The sequence below is a fragment of the Sporothrix brasiliensis genome (genome assembly GCF_000820605.1).
Source record: "Sporothrix brasiliensis 5110 chromosome Unknown Cont21, whole genome shotgun sequence".
NCBI classification, from domain to species: Eukaryota; Fungi; Ascomycota; class Sordariomycetes; order Ophiostomatales; family Ophiostomataceae; genus Sporothrix; species Sporothrix brasiliensis.
Genome location: NW_024467140.1, coordinates 490,961 through 504,163, shown reverse-complemented (window position 1 = coordinate 504,163; position 13,203 = coordinate 490,961). Strand labels below are relative to the sequence as shown.

The 13,203-nt window shown below is 54.8% G+C and overlaps 4 protein-coding genes across 4 annotated transcripts; 2 read left to right on the top strand and 2 right to left on the bottom strand.

Moving 5' to 3' along the window:
- Nucleotides 1–1,399: 1,399 nt before the first annotated feature.
- Nucleotides 1,400–1,813, bottom strand: SPBR_05402 (uncharacterized protein; the record flags this gene model as incomplete). The annotated part of the gene is made up of 2 exons (XM_040763679.1): nucleotides 1,400–1,530; nucleotides 1,672–1,813. 2 exons carry the CDS (start codon nucleotides 1,811–1,813, stop codon nucleotides 1,400–1,402), a joined length of 273 nt encoding a protein of 90 aa, XP_040615192.1.
- Nucleotides 1,814–2,649: 836 nt separating this feature from the next.
- SPBR_05285 (uncharacterized protein) lies at nucleotides 2,650–3,381 on the top strand (the record flags this gene model as incomplete). Its single annotated transcript, XM_040763562.1, has 1 exon — nucleotides 2,650–3,381. One exon carries the CDS (start codon nucleotides 2,650–2,652, stop codon nucleotides 3,379–3,381), a length of 732 nt encoding a protein of 243 aa, XP_040615191.1.
- A 2,105-nt stretch (nucleotides 3,382–5,486) lies between these two features.
- SPBR_04622 (transcription factor btf3) lies at nucleotides 5,487–8,661 on the top strand (the record flags this gene model as incomplete). The annotated part of the gene is made up of 7 exons (XM_040762899.1): nucleotides 5,487–6,704; nucleotides 6,756–6,812; nucleotides 6,890–6,977; nucleotides 7,052–7,161; nucleotides 7,233–7,316; nucleotides 7,407–7,547; nucleotides 7,621–8,661. The coding sequence occupies 7 exons, from the start codon at nucleotides 5,487–5,489 to the stop codon at nucleotides 8,659–8,661; spliced, it is 2,739 nt and encodes a 912-aa protein (XP_040615190.1).
- Nucleotides 8,662–9,004: 343 nt separating this feature from the next.
- On the bottom strand, nucleotides 9,005–12,167 carry SPBR_04623 (exosome complex exonuclease DIS3/RRP44; the record flags this gene model as incomplete). The annotated part of the gene is made up of 2 exons (XM_040762900.1): nucleotides 9,005–11,904; nucleotides 11,969–12,167. 2 exons carry the CDS (start codon nucleotides 12,165–12,167, stop codon nucleotides 9,005–9,007), a joined length of 3,099 nt encoding a protein of 1,032 aa, XP_040615189.1.
- Nucleotides 12,168–13,203: the final 1,036 nt, after the last annotated feature.

Genomic DNA, 13,203 nt, shown 5'->3' with positions numbered 1-13,203 from the left:
CGCGACACATGAGTGCACCCCACACAATCTTTTTTCAGCTTTTTTTGCAGTCTGCCCCAGAGCCTTTTTGCGCACGGTGATCCTCTCGCCCGTCTCCGACCAAACATGCCCGAGGTGCTTTTTTTGTTATTCTATTTTCCTGTTTTCTGCTTCATGCTCCCCGGCGGCCCTGCAACCCTACCTGTTTTCGTATCTCGTCCTGAAGTTTGCGGCTGCATGGCAAAGATATGCACCATGGGTCTGCGTGATATCGTCCTTGGCTTCTCTTCCAGAACGCCGCCACAGGACCGGAAGGTGATGTGGTCAAGGCGTCCTTTTCGCTTTAATCCTGTTCCTGATCTTTGAACCCGCTATACGCATTCTGCCGTCCTCCTTCGGCCTCTTATTCCACACCCCCCCCCCCCCCCCCCCGACTAATGGAGCACTGCTAGGACCATGTAACACCACCGCCTACACCATCTTCTGCCTCCCGGTTTAGCACCGGCAATCTATATGTGACCTGGCACAGTATATACAGTGGTTTACGATCCGAGCGCTCGTGCAGGTGCCACGGCCACCGGGCTATTTCACATTGGTCTTACGACGTCAGCCTTTAAGCTGTTTAAACCTATTTTCTTTCGATATGCGCGTCTCCCACGCCCCTAGCTGTTCTGGTGCCAACAGCCGCCCTCTTGACTATCATCCCCAATATTACAAGGAGACCTCGAACTGTGTTTTACTTAAGCCAGCTATTTCCTTTTTTTTGTTACAATCATTTTTAGCTTTGACAAATCCGGCCTTTTCTGTCTCGCTTTCTCACTGATCTTTCGCAACTTTTCTTGGATGTTGTCTCCTGCCTGGTCTTAGCTGCAGTTAATCAAGTCGCCTTCTGAGGGTGCCATGTAAACTGCATCTTCTGTCCCTATGGCGTTCTGACGATCCCTACCGTTTTCCTTCCAATGCCCTCTCCCTTGCTTCCTTTTACTCTCACTTCCAACTGGCACCCATACTGAGTATTGCTTTTATATCCTCGCATTCACCCAGTGGAGCACTTATCTACACCTAGCCACTTTATATAATTCCTTCCCCTTGCCCTCTGCCCCCCACCTACCCTCATGCCACCAGCCATATCTAACGTGGCAGCTGCTCCGTCGCTCTCCTTTACTGCAGCTGCCTTATCAAGAGCAACTACCTTGGCTCCTCCTTCTTCTTTCATTCCCGATTCCTCATTGTCTTCTTTTTTGTTTACTTCCTCTCGTTCTCCTTTATCTTTTGCTGCATCAAGTTTTTCGCCGGAGCCTACAATAACCCACGACCATCTTGAACCGCGCAACTTCTTCGGGCCAGATATTTCTTCGTGGCCTACCTCTTACCACGGGGGTGGTAACGTTTACTCGTTTTACTGCCCACCTGGTGTTACCTATTTTGGCTGCCGAATTCCTGCGCCAGTGACGACACCCGTGGCTTCTGCCACGGCTGTAGGGCCGCCGTCACCACCGCCGCCGCCGCCGCCGCCGCCGAACCCGACATCTCTAACGATTTTAACACCAGCTGTGACCACAGCTTCAGCAACGCTCGTGGTCAGTCAGACCTTGGTGACTTCTACGACAAAAACAGCTACTTCGCCCATGACGAACACGGTACCGACGTCCGCTGCTACAACGCACGGTGGCAGCTCTACCAGTACCTTACTCGCGATGTCTTCTACCCCTATCAGTCCTTCGGCCCCTTCCACCTCCTCAGGGTCCGGCTCGGTCTCTGATGGTGGTAGCAGTCTCACAAATACGTCGACAGTCGTGATCCTGAGCAGCATTCTCTCGGTCGTTGGCGTCATGGTCGTAGCTGTCTTGGTATTGACCTGTTGTCGCCTTCGTCAAAGAAGAGGTGGTTCATTTTTGCCTCGAGGTATCTCTCCAATCGATGACGACGAAATCGAAACCTGGAAAGGAACTCGATGTCTACCTGAGGGTGAGGCAAGTGAGAATGAGAAGGGGCCATCAGGTCTACTTGGCAAGCCCACGGGTGGCCACGACGGCCCAGACTCCTCGCCGCTTCCATCTGCTGGAGCTATGGGCGCAGGAGCTACAGTGCAAAGACGGGATCAGCTTCGACCGCGTACGCATAGCTATCCAGAGCGGGTTATTAGTCTTGACGGCTCTGGGATCGTTAGCGATGCGCCGGCACCTCTGGGCGAAAGACCTGTTCGTCCTCCAAAGAAGACGCCGTCCAATGTGATTATTTATAAAGACCCACCACAGTCTTTCCCTGGTCTTCCTAACTCTGCATCGTCAACAAATGGCTTCCCTCCAATTCTGGGCGTGCCAGTAGCACCGGCAGCTGCTGCTACAGGAGCTGCTGGTATCTACTACTTGCAGCAGGGACAACAACGACAATCCGTGCCCTTGTACCGAAGGTCGGAGGAGTTCTCGCCTCGCTCCGTTCGCTCCATGTCATTCGGTTACCCAGCGTCGCGTGGTATGGCTGGCCGCTTTAGCTTCGACCAAGATTGTGATTTTCTGTTCTCGCAAACGATAGCCCCGCCGTCTACACCACACAGCTCTCCAACATGCCCGTGCACCGAATTCCCGGGCAGGCCTCACGGATGATACGATTCCCGGGGACCCATCTTTTCTTCCAACACCGAAGCGTCAACCGTCTCGGTTGTTCAAGATGCCTCCCGCCACGGGAAGCCCTTCAGCGACGGCGGCAGAGACAGCAGCAGCCACAGAGGCAGATGCTGCAGGCGGCGCTGGAATCACATTCTCGCCGAGGCGAAACTCACACGACGCTCGTGGTAGTAGCAACATTCCATCACCACTGGAAAACAGCAGCCATAGTGACAGCAACCGGGCTTCGTTCTGGCACGCTCGTACTCGGAGTGCACGGAGCTGCAGTACCGTGAGCTATGCCGGCTCGGATGTGCCTCTAAACCAATCCTTTCGACATATGTCACACCAGCGGCGCCCGTCCGTGGTGCAGTATCAGTCCATATCCCGCCCGCTGGCATTGACACCACCTCAGCAGTCGCCTACGTCCATTTTACAACTGCAGCTGCCTGTTCCACCTCTGCCCATGTCGGCAAGGCCCAATCCCGACAACAGCGACAGCGTGAACATCAACCGGTGCAGCAGCCACAGCATGTTCGATGAGTACTTGCAGCAGGAAAAGCAGCCACGTGACGTGTCCTCATTATCCACGCTAGCGGCATCGGCGTCGTCTTCGGTCCTACCGCATATGTTTAGTAGTGGGGCGGCTGCGGGGGCTTCCGATGACAGCGACGGCCCGCTCCTCGACGGCCTGTCTCCTCCGCGGCTCTCCGTTTCGGGCAGCCGGCACATTGTGTATGAACGGCGGAGCAGCAGTCTTCACCACCTGGCTACCATTGGCCGGGCTATTGGGTAGAGGTTTTGCGCAATGTATGTCTTACCGTCTCAGTTATATCTGCCCTTGAACTTTTTCCTTCTGTCTTGACCTTTTTTTATTGTTTTCTTTGTATGTTTCCTACCTTTCCCCCCTCTGTCTTCCCTACGTGACTTCTTTTCTTTGTCTACATTGGAACTTCCTTGTTAGCCCAACGAGACTATTGGTATGAAACGATTATAGTATGGTCGAAACGGACCACCAGGAGGTGCGTTTTTACTAGGGAGGATATACCCTTAGATGACCATCTCGCATCTACCAGGATTTTGTTTTTATCATTCATCTTTCGATGATTTTTTTCGTTTTTTCTCCAGAAATGGCCTCTTGTTTCTTTTGGCACTTTTCATCTCTCTCTCTCTCTCTCTCACTTTATATATATTGACTGTGCCGTACTAAAAGGTCACGTACCTAACATAATGCATTGTGATGTTCAGTCTTTTCCTGGGGACAATGACCCGGTACAGTAACAACACTTATAAACACCGCCGGCTGGCCAAAGGTAACCCGGCCCAAGCCGAGCATTATCCCATCTAGTTCATACACATCGAGCTCTCAAAAACTGTTGGTGGATCATGTCTACCTCTCCTGTGCGTGGCGCCGGACTACCGTTATTGCAACTTACAGCCACACTGCAGGTCGTGCGGCTGTTATTCGCATTAACCGTGACTGTAATAGTTATTGCGGGTGCCGGGATAACACCACCAGATGGGTGTACCATAAGTAAGACCTTGACCAAAAGTTGACACAGTGAGGGCTGAGTTGAGCGGTGCCTGGAGTATCATGACCTCTCATTGTGGTGCATGCGACCGCAAGTGAGGACGAACGATTGGTTTACGCCACATTTCTGGCCACAGGGAGCAGGAAACGGGAAACCTGTAGCAGATCGTGTAAGTAGAGAGGTAAAGCCCCCCCATAGGCTTGTCCACCTTTTGCAACACAGTTTGAGTGACACCAACGACAAAGTGTAATTACGGTACAACAAAAAAGCATCAAAATTAAAACCTACCGCCGTATCACAACAATATCAAAACGAACCTCTAAAATGCGTCGTAACGCGCCAATTGCTAGCCTGGCCTTCCAATCTTGACAGCGTCGTCAGTCTCAAAACACCATTCAAAATTCAAGTACGACACACACGGCCACGCGATGGTTGCCCAAACAGAAACGTGCAACAGCTCGCGCCTGGTTATATTATTACGTTGTTATGTTGACAGATTCCGTTGCAGCAGCTTGAATAGACGACTGTGGTAGCTTCGTAGGCGGCCAGGTGCAGTTGTTGACGGCGCTGTTTTGACCAATGCGCATTGTTTTGCACTGTGGGCCTTCGTTCGTGCTATTTTGCCCCCTGCTGGCATGGATAGACAGAGCTAGGGGAAGCTACGATCTTGGCAGCTTGAACCGCGCCGTTTCCAGCCTGTTTACGTTGCCGCTTCGTTCCTGTTTGTTCCCACTGCTGATAGGTCAATGCGAATGCCAAATCTGTCAGTTTCCTTGTTAATAAGCGCGGTGCTGTAGGACTCCATCCCATCTGCCATGCCCGGCGTTTTGCCAGGTTTTGTTTTAGCATCTTACTAGCATCTAAATAAGTTGGACGGAGTATGTCGTACTTTGCAGCTTACCTCGCCAGCTCGCTTTCTCCCTTATGCGATCGAGGACCAATCTCCAAACCCACCCCTTGCGCCAAGCTTCCTGGGATGTAAGCTTTTCAACTGGCGTTGTTTTCGCTGGCCTAATTAATTGATGGGTTTCTTGCACCTGTCACCCACTTGTCAGGATATCTCTCATTTCCTCCCTTTTTTTTTCATTCACCTCTGCAAGACAGCTCGGCAGAAGTCCCTTCGGCATCGCGTAGTTCCTCACATCACCTTAAGCATTGGCGCATAGCTCTCACCACGCGAAACCCACCGGCGCGCGACATCTGTTGACAAAGGCACTGCAAAGCGAGACAAAACCTCCCAAGACGCCCAAATCCACCAGCGATTTGCCGTCGTTCGGGGACATAATTGCTCCCTTTTGATTTCGACCTACCCGAGTCCCTGTGCGACCCGCCCCTCTTACAGGCGCAAACGATATCACCGACAACTATCATGGCCGAGGGACACCATCCACACCTTCCGCACCTCCATAGCGGCGGTGCTGCCGACGACATCGATGAGATTGACAATATTGGTGCCACCAGTGGCACTGGCGGGCGCAACCCCCACGCGTCTGCCAACCGCTGGCGCCACCAGGAGTCGCCGGCCTTCGCTCGTCACGCCGCAGCATCGGCCAGCAAGGCCCGCGACGAGGAACGCCCCCGCGGCGACGTCAAGGATCTCACGGCCTTTTTAAACGCATCGCGAATCACACCTGCAGAGTCGGCCGGCGTGGCTGACGCGGCCGGCGCTGCTGTCGACCCGTCCTCTCCCACCGCGGCCAAATACAGCCCTAATTCCGGGTCGGCGGCAAGGTTCACGCCCATTGTGGTGCCCGGCGAGGTGGATGCAGCAGCTACTGGGTCTCCGGCCGCCGCCGATGGACAAGCGATAGGCGTGCCCTCTGACGGCGAGGAAATCCTTGTGGGCCCGCTGTTGAACTATCGCCGCATGGAGGACGACCGCTGGATTGGCAGTGCTCTAATCGTCACTCGCGGTGGTGGCAAGACGCAGCCTTTCGTGCCCACCGCCCTTATCGGTCCTGTTCGCAATGTGGCCGAGCAGGCGCCGGCGCCGACAGATGGTCCATCTGCGAACGGGACTGGCTCCGTTGCAAAGGCGAGTGGTGGCAGCGTGCAGGAAATCCAGGGCATATGTCTCTACTCCGATCCCCGCAATACGTTCTGGCGGTTTGACGTATCGGTTCCAATGGGTGAAACGGAGTCGCGCTGGCAGTACTCGTTCCCGGGGCTGCGGTACACGAGCGACACCAAGCCACGCGTCAACATTTTCTCTGTGCCGGCTGTCACAGAAGCCATGCGTATCCTCTTCTTCTCCTGCAACGGCTTTAGTGTCGGCACAGACGAGGACGCCTGGAGTGGGCCTGCTCTGTGGAACGATGTCATTCGGTACCACGCCAAGACTCCCTTCCACGTCATGATCGGTGGCGGTGATCAGATCTACAACGACAGCATCCGCGTCACCGGGCCCCTGCGCGAGTGGACTGCTATCGGCAACCCCAAAAAGCGGCGCGACTTTCCATTCACCGAAAAACTCCGTGCCGAGTGTGACGATTTTTACCTGAATAACTACATTAAGTGGTACTCGACGGAGCCTTTTGCAGCGACAAACGGCCAGATTCCGCAGCTCAACATTTGGGACGACCACGATGTCCGTAATTAAACTCCCTAGCAAACTCTTCAACACACAACGCTGACCAAGGTACAACAGATCATTGACGGGTTTGGCTCATATGTCAACGAGTTCATGAAGTGCGACGTACGTTTGAGTTTGCTACCCATCTTTTGATATTAGAAGCTCCATTTCGGGTCCGTGCTAAGCAAAGGTTGCATTAGGTGTTCCGTGGTATTGGAGGTACGGCCCACAAATACTACATGCTGTTCCAGCACCATCTACCACCACCGGCCTCAACATACACGTCAGGTAAGCGTTTTCTTTTAATTTAGGAAACGAGACAACGCCTTAATACCGAAGCTGACTCGGAACTTTCGCCTCAGATGCTCCTCAAGTCGCCGAGGCGCACCAGCCTGACCCTGTGCAGCTTGTCGACACATATGTGGCGCCTCCCATAATTGAGCCTAACTACATCATCGGTTCGAAACCAGGAGTATGTGGTATCTATACGTGTATTTATTATGTGCACCATATGGAGGACAAAGCTAACAGTGCTGCCCACAGCCCTATGTCGCCGAGTACTCCCACAACATGTACTGCAAGCTGGGCGCCCGAATGGCCTTTGTGGGACTTGACGCCCGTACAGAGGTAAGATACCCATACCGTCCCAGTTTCCCGGTGCCTAACCCATGGGGCAGTGTCAGTCGTGGCAGAATCTAACCAATGCACTCTGACCAGCGAACTCGTCACCAAGTCAACTATCCCGACACGTATGAGCAAATCTTCTCCCGCTTAACGGCCGAATTCCGTGCAGCTGCCGCTGCAGATGAGCCGATCAAGCACCTCATTCTGCTCCTCGGCATCCCCATTGCGTATCCTGTGAGTTTTTTTTTACTTTTCCTATTCGTAGCTAGCTCTACACTTGCACAAATCACAACTGACACTCGTGCAGCGTTTGACTTGGCTGGAGAATGTATTCTCGAGTCCGCTTCTTGGCCCGGTCAAGTTTATGAACCGGCGATTCGGCTTTGGTGGCGGATTCTTCAACTACTTTGATGGCAACGTCGATCTACTGGACGACCTCGACGACCACTACACGGCACGCACTCATAAGAAGGAACGTAATTGGTTTATTGAGCGTCTCCAGGTTCTCAGTGCCGAGCATTCTGTGCGCATCACGATCTTGGGCGGTGATGTGCATCTGGCGGCTCTGGGTCGCTTCTATGCCAATCCCGACCTCAATGTTGCATCAGAGAACGACTACCGGTTTATGATCAACGTTGTATCGTCGGCCATCACCAACAAGCCGCCCCCGGCCGCCATTGCGAATTTACTCGCCCGCCGCAACAAGATCCACCATTTGAACAGCTCGACCGACGAGACGCTATTCAAGCTGTTCAACAAGGATCCCGGTACATCGGCTAAGACGGCCAGTCACAATCAAGTGACAATGCCAAGCCGGAACTTTGCCATCATCACCGAAAATTCACCGAACAATACTGAGTCTGAAGAGCGACCCCGGCCCCAAGCCTTAGCTTCGGATGCTGCCGTGCAACCAAAGCCGCCGCCGTCTCGAGGTTCTTCTCGTTTCGGCCGTCGGTCGGCCTCGAGGCGTAGAGAAATGAGCTCCAATGAGCTCCCCCGCGGCTCGAGCGCGGGTGCGAGTACTGCAGGGGGCGCCAATGGCGAGCCAAAGGCCCATGCAAATGGGCGAAATGGCCGCCATGCCCTGCATGCAGGCGAAGAGGGTGCCGGCACGGAACACAGCGCAGCAAGCGATCTGCACGGCAAGGGCAACGACGGCAGTCTCGACGTCTGTATTCGCGTCGAAATAGACCAGCATGACCCAGAGGGCAAGACGGAGCCGTACGGCCTCACCATTCCGCCACTGGACTACACAGGGCCGCCTCCCATCCCGAGGGTGCCACACCACTTCCGATCGAGCCGGCCCAACACTGGAAACCGTTCGACTACAACTGCGTCGTCGGCGTAAAACTACAATGGATTCAACGAATGCTGTTGGCCATTCATTGCTCGAGACCAATAGGTAATGTGTAATTTTGCTGAAGCCAATATACCATGCGGCGCCCGAGTGGCCGCTGTTTGGTGCACGATTGTCGGCAGCTCTCATTTAAGTTTTGGACTATTTTGGTATCCCATTTATATCCACACTCGCTGTGCGTGGATTTTATTTGTCATGTCGTGCTTCTATTTTGAATAAACTAAATGCAATTTTTATACTTCGGGTATATATTTCACAACTGCATGAAAACCTGCCATCAATACGCAAGAGTGTACAGAAGACACCTAGACAATTATGTACTTCACGTCTAACCCTACACCAGCTCCATGCGTGCGCTCCGCTTGCCCGTCGTCTCGTCTTTGTGGTCCATGATACGTACAATGACCTTCTGGAAGAGGCGAATCGTCACCGGTTTTAAGGAAGTCTCATCGCCCTTGCCCGTGGGAACAGCGTGGCTTGTCTCGAGCACGTACTTAGCGGCGTCGAATCTGGCCGCAGGCTCCGGTGTGGCTAGGTCCCGAAGCCTGATCGGGCTCTCAATGCCAAACCGAGGAACGAGCACCACAAACCCGTTGCTGAAGACGCGCATCACGAAACCCTCCGCCGTCGTCTCCTTGCCGCGGACAGCTTGGCCAACGTAGTAAGCAATGCTGGCGCGGCCCGCAAGCTGCGCATTACGGTGGCGCATGTTGATGTTGCGGCAGATGGCCGTAAGACGACCTCGTGTAGCCGTTGCGCTGGACGAGTAGCCAATAGCAGCTGCCAGTTGCCTGTGCACGACCAGGTCCGCGTACCGCCGGATGGGGGACGTGAAATGTGTGTAGATGGGCGAGGCGAGACCGTAATGTCGGAACTCGGGGTAAGCGAAGGCGCCCGCGGTAAAGTACTCCGCAGCCGTCATGCACCGGGTGGCAAGGATGCGGATCAGCGTGTTGAAGAAGGGCTCCTCAGGGTCCACACAAGCATCCAAGCTCTCGGCCAAGGCCTTGGACGATTCGACACTCAAAGAGAAGTCCTCGTTGCCGCTTACATGGCCAGCTGCGCGCAGTTGCCGCGATAGCTCGTCAAAGTTGGTCTTGGGTGGCGAAGCGTGACGCCGCAGCAGGGCTGTCTGGGGGAAGGCATCATAGATCTTGGTGGCCACAGCAATGTTGGCCAACAACATGAACTCCTCGACGAGCGAGTTTGTGTCCAATAACGCCTTGGTCTGCACGTCAATGGGGTCGGACGTTTCCGACTCCATGTGCACCTTAACCTCGGGCGACGAGAGGCTCAGCGCACCGGCATCCAGGCGTTTTTGCTTGAGCTTCTTGGACAGGTCCAAGAGCGTGCGCATGCCGCGCGTCAGATCGTCTTGTTCCGAGACGTCATCAATGCGCAGCTGCGCCTGCTCGTAGCTGAATGCCTCGCGAGACCGGATCACCGACTTGGTGAAACGCACGTCGACGACATCTGCGTCGGACGTGATCTCCCACAGCACTGAAAAGGCAAACCGCTCCACGTACGGCTTCAGCGAGCACAGGTCAGTTCCCAAAAGCATGGGCAGCATGTCAATGCGCTTGTCCACCAGGTACACGGTAGTGCCGCGGATGCTCGCCTCGAGGTCCATGGCATTGTTGGGCCGCACAAAGTGCGACACGTCCGCAATATGAACACCGACCTCAAAGTTCCCGTTGGGCAGAGGGCGTGCGTGCAGGGCATCGTCGATGTCCTGGCAGCCGATGGGATCGATGCTGCAAATCAGGAGATCGCGCAAATCCTCGCGGTCCACCCAGCCAGGGTCTTCCTTGCTTGCAGGGACGCGCCAGTCGTGGCCTTCGGCGGGCAAGCAGTCCAGCACAGTCTTAGGAAAGGGCCGGTACTGCACATCATACTCCAGAAGCAGTGCCTCGGTTTCAGCGGCCTTGGTTTCCAGCTCGCCGAGTGACCGGATGAAGTGACCGACAGGATAGCGGGAGTCACGGTCCCAGGCATCTATAGCGACTAGGATGCGTTTGCCCAGCAACTCGCTCGCCTGCCGCGTACGAAGCCGGATCTTGGGAATTTTCTTGTCCATGGGAATAACAAAGACCGATTCTTGTTTTCGGCCCTGACCGGTCGCTCTGCTGACAGACGTCTGGTCAATGTGGCCAACGTACTGACGCCAGTTGCGGCGAATGACGCCGACCACCCGCACTGTCGGCTCGACGTAGGTCGACGGCTCGTTCTTGGTGCCCTTTCCACTCGCGCTTTGGCCGGCCAGGGCATGCGTTCGCTTCACCTCTTCCTGCAGCGCCTTGCGCTCCTTGGCCGAGACCAGGTCACCACCACGTCTGTTGCTGCCCCCGGTCGCATCGTCGTCTCCCTCACCACCGTCAGCACTCTCGTTCTTTGTAACGGTCTCCTCATCGATAATCTTGGTTGATGGCTGCCTCCATTGGTCGCGGGGGAGCACCTCGACGACGACAGTATCACCGTCGACGGCGCGGTTGATGTTCTCGCGGCCGAGGATCAGCAGGGCTTTGGAAAAGGCGGGCACGCGCACAGAGCCTTCCAGGTAGTTGTACGGAGAGACATTGAAGTTGCCCTGGTGCAACAAGCCGCTCTTCACGCCCGTCATCATCTTGGACATGGTCATGTACTCGGGATAGAGATGAGGGCCGTTGGCGCCGACCTTCTTCTCTTCGCGCGCCGTTGTGACGGATGCGTCCTGTGTCTCTGGAATCATGTCAAGCAGCACGTCCGCATTCTCCAGTCTGCGCACGTAGTCTGCCAGCGAGCTTGCGGCCAGGCCGTCGCTACGGGCCTTGCGCAAGTTTTCGCGGTCGTTGCTGAGCATGACGACGGCCGGTGTGGACTTGCCGACATGAGCCGCTGCGGTGGCAAGATGTTCGGCGTACCACTTGACAGCACGGCGCACAGCGCGGTCGTTGCGGTCGTTGATGGTTTCTCTAGGCTCACGGGTGACATATGTCTCGAGGCGGAACTCGTTGAAGAAGACGTAAAAGCGCTTCTCGTCGCTACGGGTGAGGCCAACGAGGCGGTTGTAGAGCGGCAGCGAGCGGTTACGCACCTCCTCGAGCACGACCTGCAGCACAATCACGTCATAGAAGGCCGAGGTTTGCTCGAAGAGGTCCATGGCTGTCAGGAAGGCATTGGTATCGGGTACGAGGTAGTGGCCCTGGGGGTAGGCGGTCGTTCCGGCGGGGCGGTCGCTGAGAACGAAGGGAGAAACTGGAACACTGTCAGCAAATGTGCCTTGTGGTTGCGAGTAGGAGTCGCCGTTCCATCGTCATACCGTGCCCTGACGCATCACGCGGTGCGTTCTCCTGGCAGGCGACGCAGAGCTGTGACGAGCAGGGGATGTCCTGGCGCAGGTAGACTTCGCGGACGATCTTCTGGACCTTGCCGCTCTTGGTCGTACGAACAAACGTCTTGCTGGACAGGTTGGGCTCAATGCCGTCGTCTGCCGGTGCGGATCGTTTTAATGACACCATTGTCGCTTTGTCTGTGTTCTGTGTCCTGCGCAGCGCTCGTCTTGCCTCGTTTGTTGTGATTTGTCGTCGTTGCTGATGCATTGAGTGGTGGCGGTCGGTGTATGTCGGAAAAAAAATCCAGGCGATGCGAGCGGCTGGCGAATCAGCGGCTTTGCCAGGCCCAGCTTATCGTTATCGCGCTGTAGCTTGAATGGGAATTGCAGGCTAAGGCGAATCTTGGGCCCCAAAGCCTTGCGCTATGGCGGGGCTGCGAGGGTGTGAAAGTGAGCGAGGAGGCTGCGGAGTTTATTACCAGATTGATGAACGGAAACGACACAAATTTCGGCCCAAGCTTCATGTCAGCAACATTGTTTTCAATTCGGCTATAGTCTTTTCGACTTTTGATTTTCTTTTCGAGTTCCATATCATACATATGACTGGCAGAGGGTCAGAATATCTACAACTCAAAGAGGCTGGTCTGGATCGGTATGCTGGACTAGCTTCTATTCTCCAAATAGTCCCGGTGTGGTTATGTAGCCCGCCATACGACCGTACTCGATCGTCCACGCGTTCCTATGTGGCCGTCCGGGGTACTAAAGCTGGAGGTAAGGTAGGTCAAAAACAAAGGTGGCTCACAACTAATCACGTGGGTGAGCAAACGACTGTACGCGGGTCTTGTTTCGGCATTCTTTTCAGCATACAGAGTAAAAGCCCGAGGCAGCGGATCAGACGGCCTGGAAGGCTTGGTATTGACAGGAAGGCAAGATTTTACCGGGTGAGATGATTGAGGGTCGTAGTGGCGTGTGGAAGTGGCACATAATTTTTCAGTCTCGCAACTTCCCCAAACTTTTACAATGGACATGAGTTCCTGGATATCCCGACCACGGCATCCCGCCTTGTCACCAGGTAGATTGCCTTCGTCATTAGGCTCGGTCCTAGTTGTACGCAAGACATGGATAACATGTGGAAGGGGTGGGTTTTGGTGTGATTGTAAAGGACTCTTCCTTTTATCGGGCCTGGTCGATCGCAGGCATTGCATGACATATGAAGCCGGTTC